The sequence below is a fragment of the Acomys minous genome (assembly GCF_964271855.1).
Source record: "Acomys minous genome assembly, chromosome: 12".
NCBI classification, from domain to species: Eukaryota; Metazoa; Chordata; class Mammalia; order Rodentia; family Muridae; genus Acomys; species Acomys minous.
Genome location: NC_140493.1, coordinates 13,468,682 through 13,486,596, shown reverse-complemented (window position 1 = coordinate 13,486,596; position 17,915 = coordinate 13,468,682). Strand labels below are relative to the sequence as shown.

The 17,915-nt window shown below is 50.6% G+C and overlaps 1 protein-coding gene across 8 annotated transcripts in view; it reads left to right on the top strand.

Annotated features, from left to right (window-relative positions):
* Positions 1-16,767, top strand: part of PPP6R2 (protein phosphatase 6 regulatory subunit 2) — a 70,157-nt gene extending 53,390 nt beyond the window's left edge. For 7 of the 8 annotated variants that reach the window (XM_084802921.1, XM_084802917.1, XM_084802918.1 and 4 more), the window contains 15 exons: positions 1,432-1,584; positions 3,380-3,595; positions 4,861-4,925; positions 6,385-6,500; positions 8,117-8,202; positions 8,679-8,759; positions 9,128-9,225; positions 9,429-9,486; positions 9,757-9,881; positions 10,109-10,272; positions 11,479-11,635; positions 11,727-11,815; positions 12,452-12,647; positions 15,550-15,777; positions 15,864-16,767. In XM_084802921.1, coding sequence (XP_084659047.1) covers positions 1,432-1,584; positions 3,380-3,595; positions 4,861-4,925; positions 6,385-6,500; positions 8,117-8,202; positions 8,679-8,759; positions 9,128-9,225; positions 9,429-9,486; positions 9,757-9,881; positions 10,109-10,272; positions 11,479-11,635; positions 11,727-11,815; positions 12,452-12,647; positions 15,550-15,777; positions 15,864-15,912 — 1,881 coding nt within the window. In that variant the 3' untranslated portion in view covers positions 15,913-16,767. The remainder of the gene's footprint in view (positions 1-1,431; positions 1,585-3,379; positions 3,596-4,860; positions 4,926-6,384; positions 6,501-8,116; positions 8,203-8,678; positions 8,760-9,127; positions 9,226-9,428; positions 9,487-9,756; positions 9,882-10,108; positions 10,273-11,478; positions 11,636-11,726; positions 11,816-12,451; positions 12,648-15,549; positions 15,778-15,863) is intronic. The other variant, XM_084802922.1, reaches the window with a different exon arrangement.
* Positions 16,768-17,915: the final 1,148 nt, after the last annotated feature.

Below are 17,915 nucleotides of genomic sequence, written 5' to 3'. Positions count from 1 at the left end.
GTTAACCAGCCTCTGGGCCAGGGGCACACCTAGCCAGGGTGGCTCGTGGAGCTCCTGGAAGCCAAGATCTCAGGGGAACCCTTTGTTCACTCAGTGGATCAGGGGGTTCTTGTGTTAGGGCAAGGAGAGCGAAGTTTACAAAGGTCCACCAGGGCTTCTGTGGCCCTCCAGCTTACAGTACAGTCCTTTGCCTTATACAGTCCCAGCCCCTTTTACAGTAACCACCTTCCTGACTTGTTTGTTGTCCTGTCTGCTCCACTGACATTTCGTGAAGGCAAGAACTCTGTTTTGTCATCTCAAACATTCAGTTTATGGAAAGATGGCCACAGGTTGATCAGAAAGCACTGAATCCAGTCTGATGAAGCAAACTTGGGCCAGTAAGATGGTTAAGGAGGTGAAATGCTCTGTTTTGTTTTGTTTGAGACAGGGTTTCTCTGTGTAGCCTTGGCTGTCCTAGACTCACTTTGTAGCCCAGGCTGGCCTTGAGCTCACAGAGATCTGCCTGCCTCTCTGCCTTCTGAGTTCTGGGATTATAGGTGTGCACTACTGTGCCTGGCTGTGAAATGCTTTCTATGCAAGCCTCATAATCTGAGTTTGATTCTGGGAATCATATAAAGATGAAAGGAGAGAATTAACTCCATAGAGTTGCCCTCTGACCTTCACATATGTACTGTGCCCATATACATGTGCCCAGGAGTGTCCACACTCATGCACATAGTACACACACAAACCACACATAATATACATACATAAAGACTTTTTTTTTAAACTGTGGGAAAAGCTATACTGCTTATGAGGCAAGTTTTTTTTTTTAAGATTTATTTATTTATTTATTTATTTATTTATTTATTTATTTATTATGTACACAGTGCTCTGACTGCATGTATATCTGCAGGTCAGAGGAGGGCATCAGATCACAGTATAGATGGTTGTGAGCCAGTATGTGGTTGCTGGGAATTGAACTCATGACCTCTGGAAGAGCAGTCAGTGCTCTTAACCACTGAGCCATCTCTCCAGCCCTTATGAGGCAAGTTATAGCAGTCTCTTCTGAGAGTGTCCACTTGGCATCAGAATTCCCCAAAGAATTCTATGGGCATACACAACCACCATCAAGTCCAGGGCTCTAGGCCTTATTTGGGTTAACTTGCTTCAGACTGGTACTGCTAGCTCTGTCATGAACACTGCACACATTTCATATGCCAGAGTGAAATACCTTTGGCCTGGTGGCCCAGGTAAGAGTCTAAGGAGCCTTCAGTCCCCTCTCCACTCTTTTTGGCTCTGAGGGGAGAATGTGGGCCTATCATCTTGGGCTACCTTTTTGCAGCTAGCCCACCTTGATCACACCATACTCTCCTCAAGCCAGGCATGTCATAGGTGAGTGGCTCTGTTTGTTATAAGACTCCAACTGCAGGGTGCCTCCTGTTTTGGCAGAAAAAAGCAATCCTGACCACTATTGGTGTGCTAGAGGAGCCTCTGGGGAATGCTCGTCTTCATGGTGCACGCCTTATGGCTGCACTGCTGCACACAAACACGCCCAGCATCAACCAGGAACTCTGCCGGCTCAACACCATGGACTTACTGCTGGTGAGTACCAAGGCTGACAATGCTTGTCTGTGTGTGCCATGCAGTCTGCAGTGGAATGTGTGTCAGGAGCACTGTCCTTAGGGCAGACACTTTAGCATGTGGACAAAAAAGCATGCCAAAGAGACGTGCTGACACCGTCTCTTTGGACTTACTTTGTAGACCAGGCTGGCCTCGAACTCACAGAGATCCATCTGCCTCTGCCTCCCAAGTGGTGGGATTAAAGGCATGTGCCACCATGCCCAGCCAAAATAAATTTTTTAAAGGTAAAATAAAATAAAACAAAAAGAAAGAAAATAAAAACCAACAAAGCCCCATGTTCAACTCCTAGTGTCATAAATAAATAAATACACAAATCTGATCTTCTTTGAGTTATTTCAGCATGTTTTGTAGACGTTTTGCCTTCTTAATTTACTTTCAAGAATTTTATTATTTTGAATGTTATATGTATTACATTATAGTATTGGTTTCCTTTTTGAATTGTTTATTGCTGGTGTGTAGAAATGCAATGAGAGAGAGAGTGTGTGTATGTGTGTGTGTGTGTTGACTTTGTATCCTACAGTATTAGTGAGTTGTATATCATTTCTTACCTCTAGCAGTTTATGTGAAGTTTTCAAATTTTTTGTTTTGTTTTGTTTTTGTTTGTTTGTTTAGACTTTGAGAAGGGGTTTTACTATGTAGATGGCCTGGAACTTGCTGGCCTCAAACTCAGAGACTTGCCTGCCTCTGCCTCCCAAGTGCTAGGAGTAAAGTGTGCACTGCACAATCAGAAAGGGATTGTTTTTCTTTAGAGAAATATGTCAAGCAGATGACTTTTCCCTGCTTGAGGTGATATCCACCTGTCTCTGGCATACCTGCCTGTGTGTAGCTGTGTCTGGCACCGTAGGCTGCTGTAATCCTGGTCTGTGATGTCGCAGGAGTGGAAAGGTCAGGAACTGAGGACTCAGAGTGCCCTTCCTCTTCTCCTTCCCTGGTCTAGGGCTTTGTGGGAGACAGGATGCCTTTAACCCTCTGTGTTCCAGAGGATGCCCAAGACTGCTCCTTATGTAGGCTTTGCCAATGGTACTCCAGCTCTGCCCTTTGAGGGATGCCTGACATCGCACAGTCTCATGTTCATGTGGAGGAGATGTATGCCCCTCATCTTGTGTGGAGTCCCAAGTTTAGCACACTCTGGCTACTCACTGGTTAGAAACGGAATAATAATGAAGGAAAAATTTAAATGCCTAGAGTTGAATAGGAATTTAAGAAAATCCTGTGTAGTAAAATATATAAAATATAAGCCAGGCAGTTATGGCCCATGCCTTAATCCCAGCACACAGGAAGCAGAGGCAGGTAGATCTCTGTGAGTTTGAGGCCAGCCTGGTTTACAGAGCGAGTTCCAGGACAGCCAAGGCTACACAGAGAGACCTGTCTTGAAAAAAACCAGAACCTTCCACCCCAAAGTGTAAAGTGTAAATGTTATAGGAAAACACACAGCCTTTTAAAGACACCATTAAAGGAAAAAAAAAATCCAAATTAGTTAAGATTCTAATTTAAGGGACAAAGCTAAGTTCACTGAAAGTAGAGGACAGTTACTTGGATAAGACAAGGTCAGTGAAACATATACAAAGTAGCAAGAGGGCACTGGACAGGGTAGGTCCTCACAGACTATCCTACGTGAGAATGGGTAGTGCACCAGCAGCCGCACCCTTGTGAAATTAGCAGATGGTGTTTTGAGAGTGATTCCTCTTCCCTTTTGCAGCTCAGCCGTTGGGAGCAAACCCATCTAAAGACTGCCTTTTGTCCTCTGTTTACTCAGGACTTGTTTTTTAAGTACACCTGGAATAACTTTTTGCACTTCCAAGTGGAGCTGTGCATAGCCGCTATTCTCTCCCATGCTGCTCGGGAGGAGCAGGCCGAAGCTAGTGGCTCGGATGGCAAGGTGGAGCCTCTGCAGGGGAGTAGAGATGGGAGTGGGAAGCCGGAGACGCCCCCAGCCATCACCAGCCTTCCTGAGAACACGATGGTGACCCATGTAAGTCCAGGCCCTGGGGAGTTGTGCCACCTGCACCAGCACTTCCCAGGCTTTGGTGTGCTATATCCTAACCCTCACATGGGTTAGAGGTGCTGCCATCTTTGATCCAAGAGAGCACAAAATTGTACAGAAACGTTCAGTTGGTGATGGATAAGGCAAGGCAGCATTTGCAAAGATGGTTGGTTATAGCTCTAGGCCGGCTGGTACCCAGACACTGCCCCTGCCCCTGCCCCCCTTCATTGTGCTCACAAGTAGCCCCCTGCTTAGCTCAGTCACCTTTATAACTAAACACAAAGGAAAATGCCAGAGTTAAACTCTCACGAGAAAGCTTGGGCCTCGTAGAAGCCAGGTGTACCAACTTTCCTGTATTCACCATAGGATTACCATACGGTTGTCACCCCTCTCCTTCCCCCAGGTAGGTCACCCTAGGTTAGAGTTTGCAACTCAGTGTCTTTTTTTTACATCAGCATTTAATACAGTCTCTGGTAGAGCAGCCCTAATGATTGTTTGCCAGGAAAGAAAAGGAGAAAACAGCTTGGGATCCTAAGCTGTACCTGAGCTGAGACTCACTGTGCCTGCTGCCCAGGTCTAAAGGTGTAAGGAACATCCTGGACCCTACAGACTGATAAGAGGGCAGAGGTTTGGGAAAGGGTTCCTGGGTCTCTGTTCAGAGGCCTCACAGACAGCAGTGCTTGGTTGGGTTTGGAAGGTCTCAGCTGCTTGCTTGCATAGGTATCCTGGGAATTTGTGTGTAAACCTAGCAGGAGCCAATACTAGATATGATGCATTCAGTCAGGCCCACAGTTTATGACCCAGTGAATAAACAGCCACAAGGCAATTATAATGGTCAGAGCTACATGGGGACAGGGAGTTCTATTCAGGGGCCAAGTAGACCAACAGGGACCCCCAGATAGTGACAGTGGAGGTGTGAATTGGGGTCTGTAACAAACATCCAAGGTACAAGAAAATAGCCTGTATACGGGAAAAGAAAATGCTGAGGGCCCCAGAGAGCTGGTGGTAGAGCGGCTAGAGGGGAGGTAGGAGACATCCTAGCATGTTGGAGGAACATAGAGTGTCTTTCACTATACTTACTGGTCTTCGTTCTCAGGGCATTCAATAGCATGAGACTTGGAGCCCTTGAGCATCAGTGATGTCATGGCCACAGGGTCTTCAGTGCTGAATTGCCAGCTCACTACCTGCAGCATCTAGGAGGCAGTGTGAACCTTGGGCTCCCACTCACACTGCTTGCCGCTCTGCTCTCACAGCTGTTCCAGAAGTGCTGCCTGGTACAGAGGATCCTGGAAGCCTGGGAAGCCAACGACCACACACAGTAAGGACTCTAAGGAACCCTCCTGGCCAGTTAGGGATGCATAGATGCCTCTTACCAGGATGCTGGGGAGTGCAAGACTCCAGGCTCCATGTCAGGATCCGCAGTGTGTGATGAAGATCTGTGCCTGGGACTGTTCTAGAGGGGGTCGTGCTACTGGGCAAACAGCAATAAGGGCTGCTCAGGAAGGAGGATACAGGGAGGGATGGAGAGGAGTGCATGTTGACTGATGGATGGCTATTTATTTTTGTGTGTGACAGGGTCTCATGTAGCCGTGGATATCCTGGAATTCACCATATAACCAAATAGCCTAAAACTTAGAGATCCACCTGCTGTTGCCTCCCAAATGCTGGCTTTAAATCATGTGCCTCCATAACTAGCCAATGTTTTGGTTTTTTGAAACAAGGTATTGCAGTATAGCCCAGGCTAACCTGGAACTTCTAATTAGCGTCCCATGTGCTAACTGCAACCATTCTTTTTTTTTTTTTTTTAAGATACTATTTTATGTGTGAGTGTTTTGTCTTATGTTTTTTTGTGCACTGTGGGTGTATGCCTGGTATCCTCAGAGGCCAGATGATGGCACTGGATCCCCTAGAGTTGGAGTTACTGATGGTTGTGAGCTGCCATGTGAGTACTAGGATTCAAACTCAGGTCTTCTAGAAGAGCAGCCAGTGCTCTTAGCTGCTGAGCTATCCCTCTAGCTCCTGCTGTAACTGTTCTTGATCTTACTAAACTCAGAGCGCACTGTGTTGGCACTTGTGCACAAGGATGCCTTTTAGCCCTTTTGCAGCTTCTGTCTGAGCCTTCCCTCTACTCAGAAGCAATGCTGTGTGTTTTTTCAAGGGTTGGTGGCCACCCTCTGTCATTCATTATCCTGCTGAGAACAGGTGGACTCTAGGCAGTGTTGAGCAGGACTCATAGGGAGACTAGATATGTGTGATACAGTTGTGGAACTATCACCTGGGACCTGTGAGGTACACAAGTAGAGACCAGACCAGGTCACTTGGTGTGAAGGCTCTCCCCAGCTCCAACAGTGGGCAGTATCTCAGAAGCAGTGTGCCCAGTGCAAGCTGTGCTGCCATTAGTCCTGACAGCTCCTCTCTTGCTGTTTCCTCTAGTGGAACTTGGTCCAAAACTGTGAACACTTCCTGCCTCCATCTTCATGTCCATAAATGGGCCATGATGTCAGCAGTCTGATCAGTGTTTCTTGGTTTGATGTTGATGGGGAAGGTTGGGTGAGCTGAATGTATGCCAGATGATCGTTAATCATCATCTCTAGAGGCGGGGCTGTTGGTCAGGCACTGACTGCTTTGGTTGTTTCCTACAAAGTAGGCAAAGGCCTAGGCTACAGGTGACGGTAGAGATGAGCTTCAGAAAGCCTGTCTGTCGCATGGGCCTTCCAGTGAGAAGTTGGGCAAAACCTGGACTGAATGACCACCTTGATGGTTCCTTTCCCTTTCAGGGCAGCAGGTGGCATGAGACGTGGGAATATGGGCCACCTCACAAGGATCGCCAATGCAGTCGTGCAGAACCTGGAGCAGGGCCCGGTGCAGACGCACATCAGTGAGGTCATCCGAGGTGAGCGCTCTACTCTCCCTGCCCTCTGCCCTTTGCAGTGACAGCTCCACTGATACTGGACAAACCATGCAGCCTCCTGTGTCACTGTCTCAGGGTAAGCAGGTGATGGCTTCATGGAGCAGACGTCTGTAGGATGCAGAAGACTCAGCTGGCCAAGGACAGTTCATGGCTCTAGTGCTAGGCTTAGAAGCCAAGAGCAGTCACTAGGCTCTCTTATGCTCATAGGCTTCCCAGAGCTGTGCCTGTACTAGAGATCCTTGCTCAACTTTCTGCTTTGTTTTTAACTCAGGCAATTTGGGGGGCCTTCCTAGTTTTCATATCAGAGGCCATCTGTGAAGGTGATATCCTGTCCCCTACAAGCAAGTTGTGGGCACCAAGAACTGGAACCCTGAACTCTGAAGGGTGGCCAGTACCATTCTGGGCCTACAGCAAAACAGCAGAACCCCTGCCCTTAGCCACGGTGCTCACTGCTCTGTGCCCCTCATGCATAGCCCTCAAGCAGGGCACTCCTCCCGACCCTTTCATGTCCTAAGAAAGAACAGCTCAGTGACCACATTCTCATGCCATATACAATCATTTGACCTGAGTGCATGAGTGAGGGTGCTGGGCAAGGGAAGAAGAAATTGCTAGCAAGCCTGACTAGGGTATAGCAGGTCCTTTGCGGCCTGGTCAGGACTGACAGGCAGATGGCCTCAGAGATGCCTGGGAACTAGTTTGTGCATGGATCCTGAGTTGGCTGGTGGGGAAGGTGACAAGGTAGTTTCACCGCACTAGCAGTGATTCAGTGTCTGTGCACAGCGTTTGTGGCTGGGAGGTACAAGCTCCTTGTTTGGCCCCATGGTCCCTTGTGCAACACCTTCCCAACAAGAACTTCAGGAGTTCCAGGTGGTCCTTCCCAGGACCTAGGGCTAGAGAGTTTGTCCCTGGCATCTCAGAGGCCACCTGCCTGCCCACCTTCTTCCTAACTGGTCCGCCATCACACACAATGGCAGGGCAGAACAGTAAGCAAGATAGGGTGGCTCCCTTGTAGCTAGAAGAAAAAATAATGGGCTTGGAGGCCAGGCCAGTTTAGGGAGGTGAAGGGTGAGCAGAAAGCCCTTGTTTCCAGATCAGGCATGGGCAGTAGGAAGGAGTGCAGTAGGAAGGTGGCTGCTTGCTCAGGTTCTTGGGGTGTACACATACACCAGTAGATGCAGAACTTTCATGCCACCAGGCCTGATAGCATATGCTTTTAATCCCAGTACTCAGGAGGCAGAGACAAGCAGATCTCTGTGAGTTTGAGGCCAGCTTGGCCTACATATTGAGTTCCAGGACAGCCAGAGTTACATAGTAAAAACCTGTCTCAAACAACAACAAAACAGAACAGTGGAACTTGTCTCTGTAGAAACAAGAAGGGGAGCATTGCCGTACTCAGGCTTGCTATAGTTCAAGCCCCCACCTCTCCCCCCACTGTATGGCCTTATGTCCCATCAGCAGATGCTGTTTGTCTTGAGTGGGCTGATGTTAGTGACATAGCTTGTCCCTCTCTGAACCAGCATTTGCCTGCTGGGGCTCCTGAGTGCCCTACCCTGTCTGCACAGATCCCAAGGACTTACGAGGTAGCATTTACCTTGCAGGGCTCCCTGCAGATTGCCGTGGGCGCTGGGAGAGCTTTGTTGAAGAGACACTGATGGAGACCAACCGCAGGAACACTGTGGACCTGGTGAGGAAGCTGGGGCTACTTTCATGGTGACCATTGACTGTCCCATATGCTCCACTCGGCCGCACAGGTGGAGGAGGAGAACACAAGGGCAGTGCTGTAACTGGGCACTTAGTCCGGCCTCTGGCCTGCAGCACATAACATACTCCTGCTGTATCACAGCTGAGCTGGCTCCCTGAGGATCTCTTTGCAAAGCTGGTGTTACCTTTTGATCTCCTCCATCCATAGCTATGGCTTATATGTGTAGGACTCTTATGCTTGGGTCCTAGGGTATCACCTGAACCAGGGAGGCCTTGGCCTCCCTTGGCATCCCCTTGCAGTAAGCTGCACAGGCCCACAAGTACCAGGGGATTGGTGGTATGGGAGGGTGCTGGGGGGGAGACCCAGGCTGGGCTGGGTGGGGCCTGGGGCTCTGGATGGACTGGACTGGGTGGGATCTGGCTAGCTCACATGCCCACTCCATCTGGCCTGTGTTTTAGGTGAGCACTCACCACCTTCACTCCTCAAGTGAGGACGAGGACATTGAGGGTACTTTCCCTAACGAGATGTCCCTTCAGCAGGTGAGGGCATGGCCGGCACTGCACCCTGCCGGGCCCTTCCGGAGCCTGTGTCCTTGGTAGTGCTTAGTTCCCCCGACATTGCATAGCAAAAGAGAAAAGTAGCTCATCCTCAAGCACATCTGGGGGAGAGGGAGGTCTGGGGGGACACCCCCAAAGTCATATCACCTTGGTGAGACTCCTGGGGGCACTGAGCTTGGAAACGAGAAAGGAGGTGCTGTTCTGTATACAACTGCTCAACCACTGAATATCAGCCTCTGGGAAAATTGACTGCCTGCTTCGCCAGAGGCTCCTGCACACTGCAGCTCTGGGTTCCAAGGAGCAGCCTCCAGAGCTACAGCTTGCTGCATAACAGCACCCTCTCCTCCCAGGCCTTCTCTGAGTACCAGATCCAACAGATGACAGCCAACTTTGTGGATCAGTTTGGCTTCAATGATGAGGAATTTGCAGACCAGGATGACAACATCAAGTGAGTGCAGCTGTCATGGAGGCTCGGCCTCTAGGCTAGTGATTCCTCTTCCCTAAGCAACAGCACCATAGAAGCAGCTCCAAGTGATCTTACCCAGAGTGAGGTCCACAGCCCCTGAGGAGATAGCAAATGTCCAACCTACTGCCTGAGGGCAACCAGGCCCACTGGACCAGAGGACGCACTGAGGGACCTTGTTCTTGCAGTGCCCCATTTGACCGGATTGCAGAGATCAACTTCAACATTGAAGCCGATGAAGACAGTGTGAGTGATGGGGCTGCTGCAGGGCTACAGGGCAGAGCAGCATTTTATTCCACTTGCTTAGAGCATTCAGGCTGTGCCCACAACTCTTGTCACAGGTTGATGGGATGGGACCATGGGGTCCCTTGTCAGGACTCGGGGGAAGGCACCCCTTCATAGGCGTTGGGGGCAGAGCTTCCCTTCTTGCCTCTTCCGATACTGTCTGCCAGCCTACTTCTATGAGCTAGCCCCTCTGGGAGTTATTTGGGACCAGCTTTTTGTCCTGTCTTACAGCCCAATGCAGCTCTGTTTGAGGCCTGCTGCAGTGATCGAATCCAGCCCTTCGATGATGATGAAGAGGAGGACATTTGGGAGGATGAGGAGACTCGATCCACTGCCCGGGTGATGGCCAGAGCCAGGTGTGATGTTCACCCATCCTCGCAAAGCCTCCATCAATGGGGAGTAGGCAAGACTAAGCCCTGGACCCCCAGAGAGGCAGAGACCCAAGCAGAAGCTGGGGGTCAAGCCGTGTTTATTCTATGCATACTGTGTCCATCTCTGGCCCCAATTCTGGAGACATCCCAGGCTCTCTAGCACTGGACACTGAACCAAGGCTCACTGGGCTCTGCTGCCTTTGTGTCTGCAGGTTTGGAGCCCCTCATGTCTCAGAAAATTACTCAAAGAATGCCTTGGAGCATGGAGGCCAGGACAGGAAGGCTGGCTCCTCAGCAGCTAGGAATGTGCCTGGATTGGCCACTCCTTCATCCCCTACACAGAAAGAAGGTCCTCGCTCAGAGAGTGATTCAGCAGGTAGTACCTGAAGACCCAAGGGGCATGGGTTCTGGGGACAGGATGTGGTGACCCAGCTTAGGGACTTCCGGCAGTTGATGGCCCACTTCCCCATCTACACAGTTTCATGAAATGTTCTGGGAGATCCAACCACCATGGGTGGGGTTCCTCTCTGCACGGAGTCAAGAGCAAGGTGTCCTTCCTCCCTTCTGTGTGGCGGCTCATCCTGCATCTGCACTTACACGGCTGGTATCTGTTGTCTTTGCTGGAGAAGGCTTAATCCCATGTAAACTGTGTGCTGCTCTTTGCCACCTCAGGGTCATCATCTGCCCTGTACACTACCCCATACACACAGGGTTTCTTTGTGTTATCTTGGCTGTCCTCGAACTCACATCAATCCACCTACCTCTGCTTCCCAAGTGCTGGGATTAAATGCATGAGCCAGCACACCTGGCCATATACTACTTCTTAACTGACCCCTCTTATTGCTTCTGCTTTGGGGTACTGAGATACTCAGGACACAGGCAAGAAGCCAGGTTTTTGTTGGAAGTTGCCAGCACCTTAACTGGGGCTGATTAGAAAAGGAACTGCAGCCGGGCGTGGTGGCACACGCCTTTAATCCCAGGAGGCAGAGGCAGAGTTTGAAGCCAGCCTGGTCTACAAACCAAGTCCAGAACAGCCAAGGCTACACTGAGAAACTCTGTCTCAAAAAACAAAAAAAAAAAAAAAAAAAAGCAAGAAAGAAAAAAGAAAAAGAGCTGCAAAACCAAGGTCAAGAACATCCAAAGCAGGGGCCACCCGTGCTGAGGTCAGAGAGAGCAGGGTGCCTGCTCTGACCTGTTGGGACAGGTGGGATGATAGTGCACATACTCTGTACTATCAGCTCTACTGGGGCTGGTGGGGTCTCACAGGTACCTACCTTAAAAAGCAGCACATCAGCAAGCACTGATGCCAAGACATGTGTGCTGTTGCCGCGGGTAATTTATAGGTTGGGCCTTTGCACCCAAGTGTTCCAGGGTTTGGGGCCATACTACTCTCTGCAAAGGGCAATAGGCACCACCTGGGGAGCCCTGCCATCTCGTGACACTTCAGACAGACAGGGTTCCTCTAGGGTTTCCTCACTGGGATCATCTTACATAGTATTTATCTGTATGTGAGTGCTGCTTCTCCTTTGTCTGTCACATACTAGGCCTGCCTACACTTGACTGCTGTGTCTCTCCCTGGCAGGTACTACATGGACAGCAGTTTTTGATGAGCCAGTGAACCCGATGTCTGCAGCCCCAGGAGCTGCAAGGGATGTGGGTTCTAGTGTTTGGGCAGCTGGTCCCTCAGCTCCAGAGGAGAAAGGCTGGGCCAAATTCACCGACTTCCAGCCTTTCTGCTGGTAACAAACATATCAGAAGTAGAGTCATGCCTGTGGGGTGCAGGACCAACATCACCCCATGGGCTCAGCTTGTCCTCATCTTCTTTTGTAGCTCTGAGTCAGGGCCCCGGTGCAGCTCTCCTGTGGATATGGACCATAGCCATGCTGAGGGTGGCCAGAGTCCAGGCCCAGAGAAAGCCTGTGAGTAGCAGCAGCTCAGACACCTGCCTTGACTAGTTCCCGCCCTGATGCAGTGGGAAGTGGTCAAGGCCCCAGGTGTGACTATGTCTCTGTGTGTTGGGGTCCTTATATACTTGTGGGGTTGGAGTTGTCATATATAGATGGAGGTCCTCCAGCTTTAGCGGGACGGAGCAGGGCAACATGGCCATTAGGCTGCATCACACTGTGAAGTATGTAGATGACTTCCTGATGGGAAGCCAACATGAGACCTGACTGAAAAGTCCTTGGCCTCCATCTCCGCCTTCCTAGGCAACTGGACCAGGTTAGAGTAGGTGAGTGACAGCAGTCTCTTGACAGTCTTTCCTGGGAGTTAGGTTCAAAGTGGCCCTGAGCCCTAGCTTCCTCCTCTGAGAAGGAAGCAGCACACACATAGCCTACCTTGTGGAGTAGAGGGGTAGTCCACATGGAGTCTACATAGCAGTTCATGTGGTTCCCGTGACTATGTCGATGCACACATGCAACACGCAGGAAGCCAACATGAGCTGTTTCTGCCTCTGGTTCACACCGGCACATGCAAATTTGGGGCCCCTGAGACTAGTAGCTGTGCTGTCTGGCTCCTCTGCCCTCACAAATACCACAGGGCTCCTTCTTTTGCAGTTGGTCCTACCTCGCCTTGTGCCTGGAACGTGTGTGTCACTAGGAAGGCCCCACTGGTAGCATCTGACAGCAGCTCCTCGGGGGGATCTGACAGTGAAGATGATGAGAAGGCAGCGGGCACTGTGGAAGCTGTGTGCACAGGTCATGGTGGAAAGGCCTCCCCACTACCCAGGACAGAGGAGGCTGCTGCTGGCAGGTGTGAAGGGAATGGATGGCAAATCTGCCCGGGGCTCAGTGTTGTGTGGCTGATGAGTGGAGGGCCACAAGGCTCTGCCCTGTAACCACTGAGAGCTGGGCTCAGTGGCCAGATCACAGTTCCCTGAGAACAAGTGGAGGCCACACCTACCCCAATGGCTAATGATCCTGTGACACTGTCTCTAGAGAAGATGATCCCTCTTTAATAAGAGCAGGCTAGACTGGAGGGGTGGACTTCTTAGGCAATAGTACATGTTTTCTGTGCTAAGTAGACCATAGAACCTGGAGGTCCCAAGACCTCCCCGAAACATGACAGGACGGCCCCTACTACAGAGGCCAGGTACAGAGGAGAGCTGGTTTTCAGGCTCTGGGACTGGCTCACCTGCTTGGTGTCTAGGGTTGTCCCAGACAGTGGAGGAAAGGCCTGCAGCCCTTACATTTCTATAGGACAAGCTTAGGACTCAGGCTGGTCCTCCTGCCCCCTGTGGTATGACATGTGTGGACTCGAGTCAGCTGCCCTGCACACTCACACAGTAGGACAAAACACATGTCAGAATTGGGAATTGGGTCTGTAGTCAGAGCCCTGGCTGGGAGGTAGAGCAACTCACAGGTAGACAAGCCAAAGTTCTCTTGAGCTGTCTGAAGGCAGGCCCTCCCTAGGAAAGAAAACAGGAGTGTCATATCCTCTCTGCAAAGAGGCCAGCCCCTCCAGGAAGCCTACTCCACAGTTGTTTTGTGATACAGTGTGTGGTTTCTGCTTTGAATGGTTGAGAAGATAGGGCCAAGGTGTCCCAGGAGCTACCCAGTGACTCAGGGGTTTCCCCCATAGCTAAGTCCCTGGGTCTGCCTGTGAACTGAGAGCCTCCTGGCATTCAGGGGCTGGAGAGTAGGTGTTGAGGCTCAGGAGCATTAGGAATTGCCTACTGATAGAGGATACTGGAAATAGCTCACAGCTGTACAAAGGCACTGAGGTAGGAACTCCACTTGAATTCAGGGGACAGTAGAGGAAGCCCCAGGCTGGACCACACCAGGAGATAAGGTACTAATCTCACAAGGTTCTTGACTTTTGCCCCAATTGTGAAAGGATTTTGCATCTACTCTGAATATCACCTGTAGGCTCCTGAGTCTTGTCCCTGCCTACACCTCTTCCAAGGTTGGGCTGTTCCTGACAGGCAGGCACTAGCCAGACTGCCTAGTGTATGTCTATTGTGCTCTCAGGCCCTGGCCACCAGCCCTGCTTCCTCCTCCTCCTCTATAAGCAGTAGGCCCTGCCCACCACCCTGTGTGGTTCTGGAGGGTCCTCTGTGACTGTGACTTCCATGTTTCCCTCAGCTAAGCTGGGAGCTCAATCAGTTGGAATCCATGGTTGGCATAACACACTGGTTCTCAACCTTCCTATTGCTGCTGCCCTTTAACACTTCATGTTGTACTGCCCCCCCCCACCATAAAAATTATTTTCATGGTTTTGCTACTGTTATTAACTGTAATTCTAAAGGGGCTGCAGTTCACAGGTCAAGAACTGCTGTGTCCAGCTTGGGCTCATAGTCTCATATTTTGTGCCCACAGCCACTGGCTGATTATGTCCAAAGCTCACTAAGCCCCTGGCCCTATGTTCTAGGAACCAGGCAGGACATACCCCCTAAAGCCAACACTCAGCGCTCTAAAAGATTTATGCAGGGGTAGAGAGGTAGCTCAGTGGTTGACGGCACTGACTGCTCTTCCAGAGGACCCAGGTTCAAATCCCAGCACCCACAGGGCAGCTCACAACTGTCGGTAACTCCAAGATCTGACACCTTCATACATGCAGGCAAAACACTGATGCACATTAAATAAATAAAAGATTTACAGCAAAGCAGAAAATATTTACCCAAGACTCAGAAAGGGGCTCACAGTTATTGACTCAGTTCTGGTAAAATTAACAGAATGGAAAGTCTAGCCTAGAGCTCCCGGGGCTGAAAGCATACAGGCTTGTTTGTGACTGTCTTGCTGAGGATGGCCTCAATATTTCACAACCCACTTGCCTCCATTTCTTTAGTGATCAGATTACAGAGGTACACCACCACACCCAGCTAATAGCCTGCCTCAAAAGTTTAGGATTACTGACATTTGTAAAACCTTCACTCTCTTTTCCTAAATCCTATCTAGAGAACTACTTTAGCCCCACTGCAAAAGACAGCGTCATTCTGCAAGTAAACTCTTTTCCAAAGCCACCCTCAAAACTTGCTAGGTAGCTGCACAACTTCCAGGTTTTATTCAGCCTTTAGAACTCCTTTCCTCCCCCCTTGCCTTGCACCTCGTCTGAGCAACCTTCCCTGAGACAGAGCTAGGTGTCCTTGTTCTGCCAGCCAGGGAATCCGTCTGCTACTGTAGCTAGGCTGGGCTGGTCTTGGGTATGAAGGCCCTCAGTGCTTATGTGATCCCTCCCCAGCCCACCCTTTTTAAAAAAGACAGGTCTCACTTTGTAGCCCTGACTGGCCTGGAACTCTCCCATGTAGGCCAGGCTGGCCTCAAACCCAGTGTCCTGCCTGCCTGCATCTCCTAAGTGTATGGTTAAAGACATGTACCACTATGCCTGGCCCTCAGGGACCCTTTGGATAGTGTAAGTGTAAGAGTCGTGATGATTTAAGCAGCAATAGCGGGGCCTTCAGTAGATGCCACTCCACAACTGTCAGGACTTGAGTGCTGCTTGTAGAATGGACTGAGGTCATGGTAGTCATGTAGCTTGTACTGTTTGGACTCGTGGCAACAGAGCATCTGGCTGTAGCTTCTGAGTCAACCTACAGAGGACAGAAGCAGAAAGGAGCTGTGTGTGCAGCTTCCAGGCCCTGCACTGGTTGTTGGGTATCTGAAATAGGCAGCAGTGAGGTAGGAGCACCCGTAACTGGAGCCTGTCTGCCACACAGGGCTGAGTGTACTAACAGCACCGCGTTAGCCCCTGCCTGCTCTGCATCTTTAGAAGTGACCGTCGGTCCTGCTGTGGCCACCACAGCACCAAGCAAGACAGGCCCTCCCACAGCCACCATAGTCGTCTCTTCCTCAGTGGCTGTTGCAGTCCCCCCAGGGCCAATCATGGCAGTAACCACAACAGCCCCAGCCATAGTTGCCACCCTGGGGACAATGACAAAGGACAGGTGAGTAGGTTGGCCAAGAGGGTTGGGTGGGATTGGATGAGACGAAGCCCACATGTCCAACTGTATCCCTTCCGCTGTTTATGCAGGAAGACAGAAACCCTGCCAGAAGGAGCTGCCTTAAATGGTCCTGTGTAACTGCTGCCACCCAGCTATGGCCTGCCCTGGTCAGGCTGCTTCCTTAATCAAGAAAACTACCTGGTGATGCAAATATTTTTTGTTTTGTTTTGTTTTTTTAATTTAAGTTTAAAATAAATGCTGCATTTGGTAAAGCTGGCAGTGGAACCAGTTGGATGACCCAACTCATGTCTCTCCTGCCTGCCCTTGGTCCCGTTGGAAGACAGGACGCACCTGGCCACTTCCAGGTCCAGGTTTTGGTATGGCAGTGAGGTCCCTGGTATGAAGTTTGCACCTGCAGGACTGGGGAAGGAACAAGACCCTGAGGTGCCAGCACTATCAGATGGGCAGGAAAGGTGAGCTCTCCCAGCTCTGGTTTCACATGGAGGAAATGCTGACTTTTTGCACTTTGTACCCAGTAACAGTACAGGGTCTCCCTTGGCTCAAGGCAGATGAAAAGGCCTGAGCTGGAGACCTGATCCCCACAAATGCATGGGGGTCTGGCACTAGTTTGGCCACATGAGGCCAAACCCCACTGTGCCCAGGGTGTCCTGGGCATTGAATCAGGCTGCACATTTTGACTGCCTTAAAAACAAAAGACCCTCTGGACCCGATGGGGTTGTCTCTGTGCTCAGCAGGGTAGACTGGCACACTTGGGTGGGGGTTAGAGGTGCCTGGTAGAAGCCAACATCAGACATGTAAGAGGGGACACAGCAGGGCACTGGGAGGCTCAGAGACAAGGCAGCCCATGTTGTCCAGGAAGAGTCTAAAAAGTCTATGTTGTCTTTTTTTTTTTTTTTTCTTTTTTTTAAATGTTCTGACCTTCTGACAGGGCATCCAAACCCCAATAAAAAAGGTATCATTCTTACTGGAAAAGTGTGTATTGTTAAGCTGCAGATGCCAAGCTTCAGCTTATGTGGCCACCTTGCTATATCCCTCAGTAGTAGGTCTCACGTTGAAACAAATGAAAAACTCTACCTAAACAATCAGACGAGCAACACCCATTTTGTGAAGGCTTGCCCCACCCAACCCCAGGCCCCATCCTGGGAAGTGTACAAGAGATGTCCCTCTGGAGAGTGACACACTCCAAGGTTCACACTCCTCCCTCGCTCCCCTCCCTTCCCTAGGTCTTGTGGTCCTGCCCGTGGCCTCTGGCAGCACTCACCTGCTCAGGTTGTACAGTGCCTCAGCTACTCCCCAGCTCTGGACTCGAGAGCTCAAGTGTGGAGAGCAGGGCTGTTCTTCTCCAGAATCTGTCCTGATGGATTTCCTGAGTCACAGTCTAACTCTTCCAGGAGAGATCTAAGGTCACCCATGTCCAGTTGTGGACAACAGAAGTAGTGATGATAGAGCCCAGGGCTGATGGGGGTTCAAAGTCACTGGTGGCATCAACCTCCCACTACATACAGGGCCCATCTCTGGAGTCTGTTTTCATTGGATCTTTCCCCCTTTGCTCACCTTCTGCTGTAAAGAGGCAGGTCCCAGATCACCAGTGGCTAGCTGACAACACCAACACCAGCAGTTACCCTGGGACATACCCGCCTACCTTCTGTCCCAGCCCCAACTGCAAGCTAGTGAAGTCTAGGCCTGGTGGAGTTCACAGGCAAGTAGGGAAGGAGAGCAGCAACAAAAATCACCACAGTACCCTGCGATGGGATAATCAAGGATCCAGAGTAAACGGGGTGGGGGTGGGGCTGGCAGGGGGAGGGCTATGTAGACCGCATAAGACCATGATCTGTGACCTCAGACCACTGTGAATGTGGCCCCTTCTCTAGCCACATCTCCCCCTTCCCAGCTGCCTTGAAGACCCCCTTTCCTAAGAGCCCATGTTCCTTCTGCCCAGAGTGTGTGGCCTTTGACCTTTGGCTTCAGAACAGCTGCCCAAGGTCTTAACTCCCTTTACAACACCCCAGAGCCTCCTTGATGTCAACTGATCCTCCAGAGCTATTTAGGTGTGAAAGATGGGGCTTTCTTCTACGGCATGGAGTCCTGGGGAACTTGGGTGGCCATGCGCTAACTCCCCT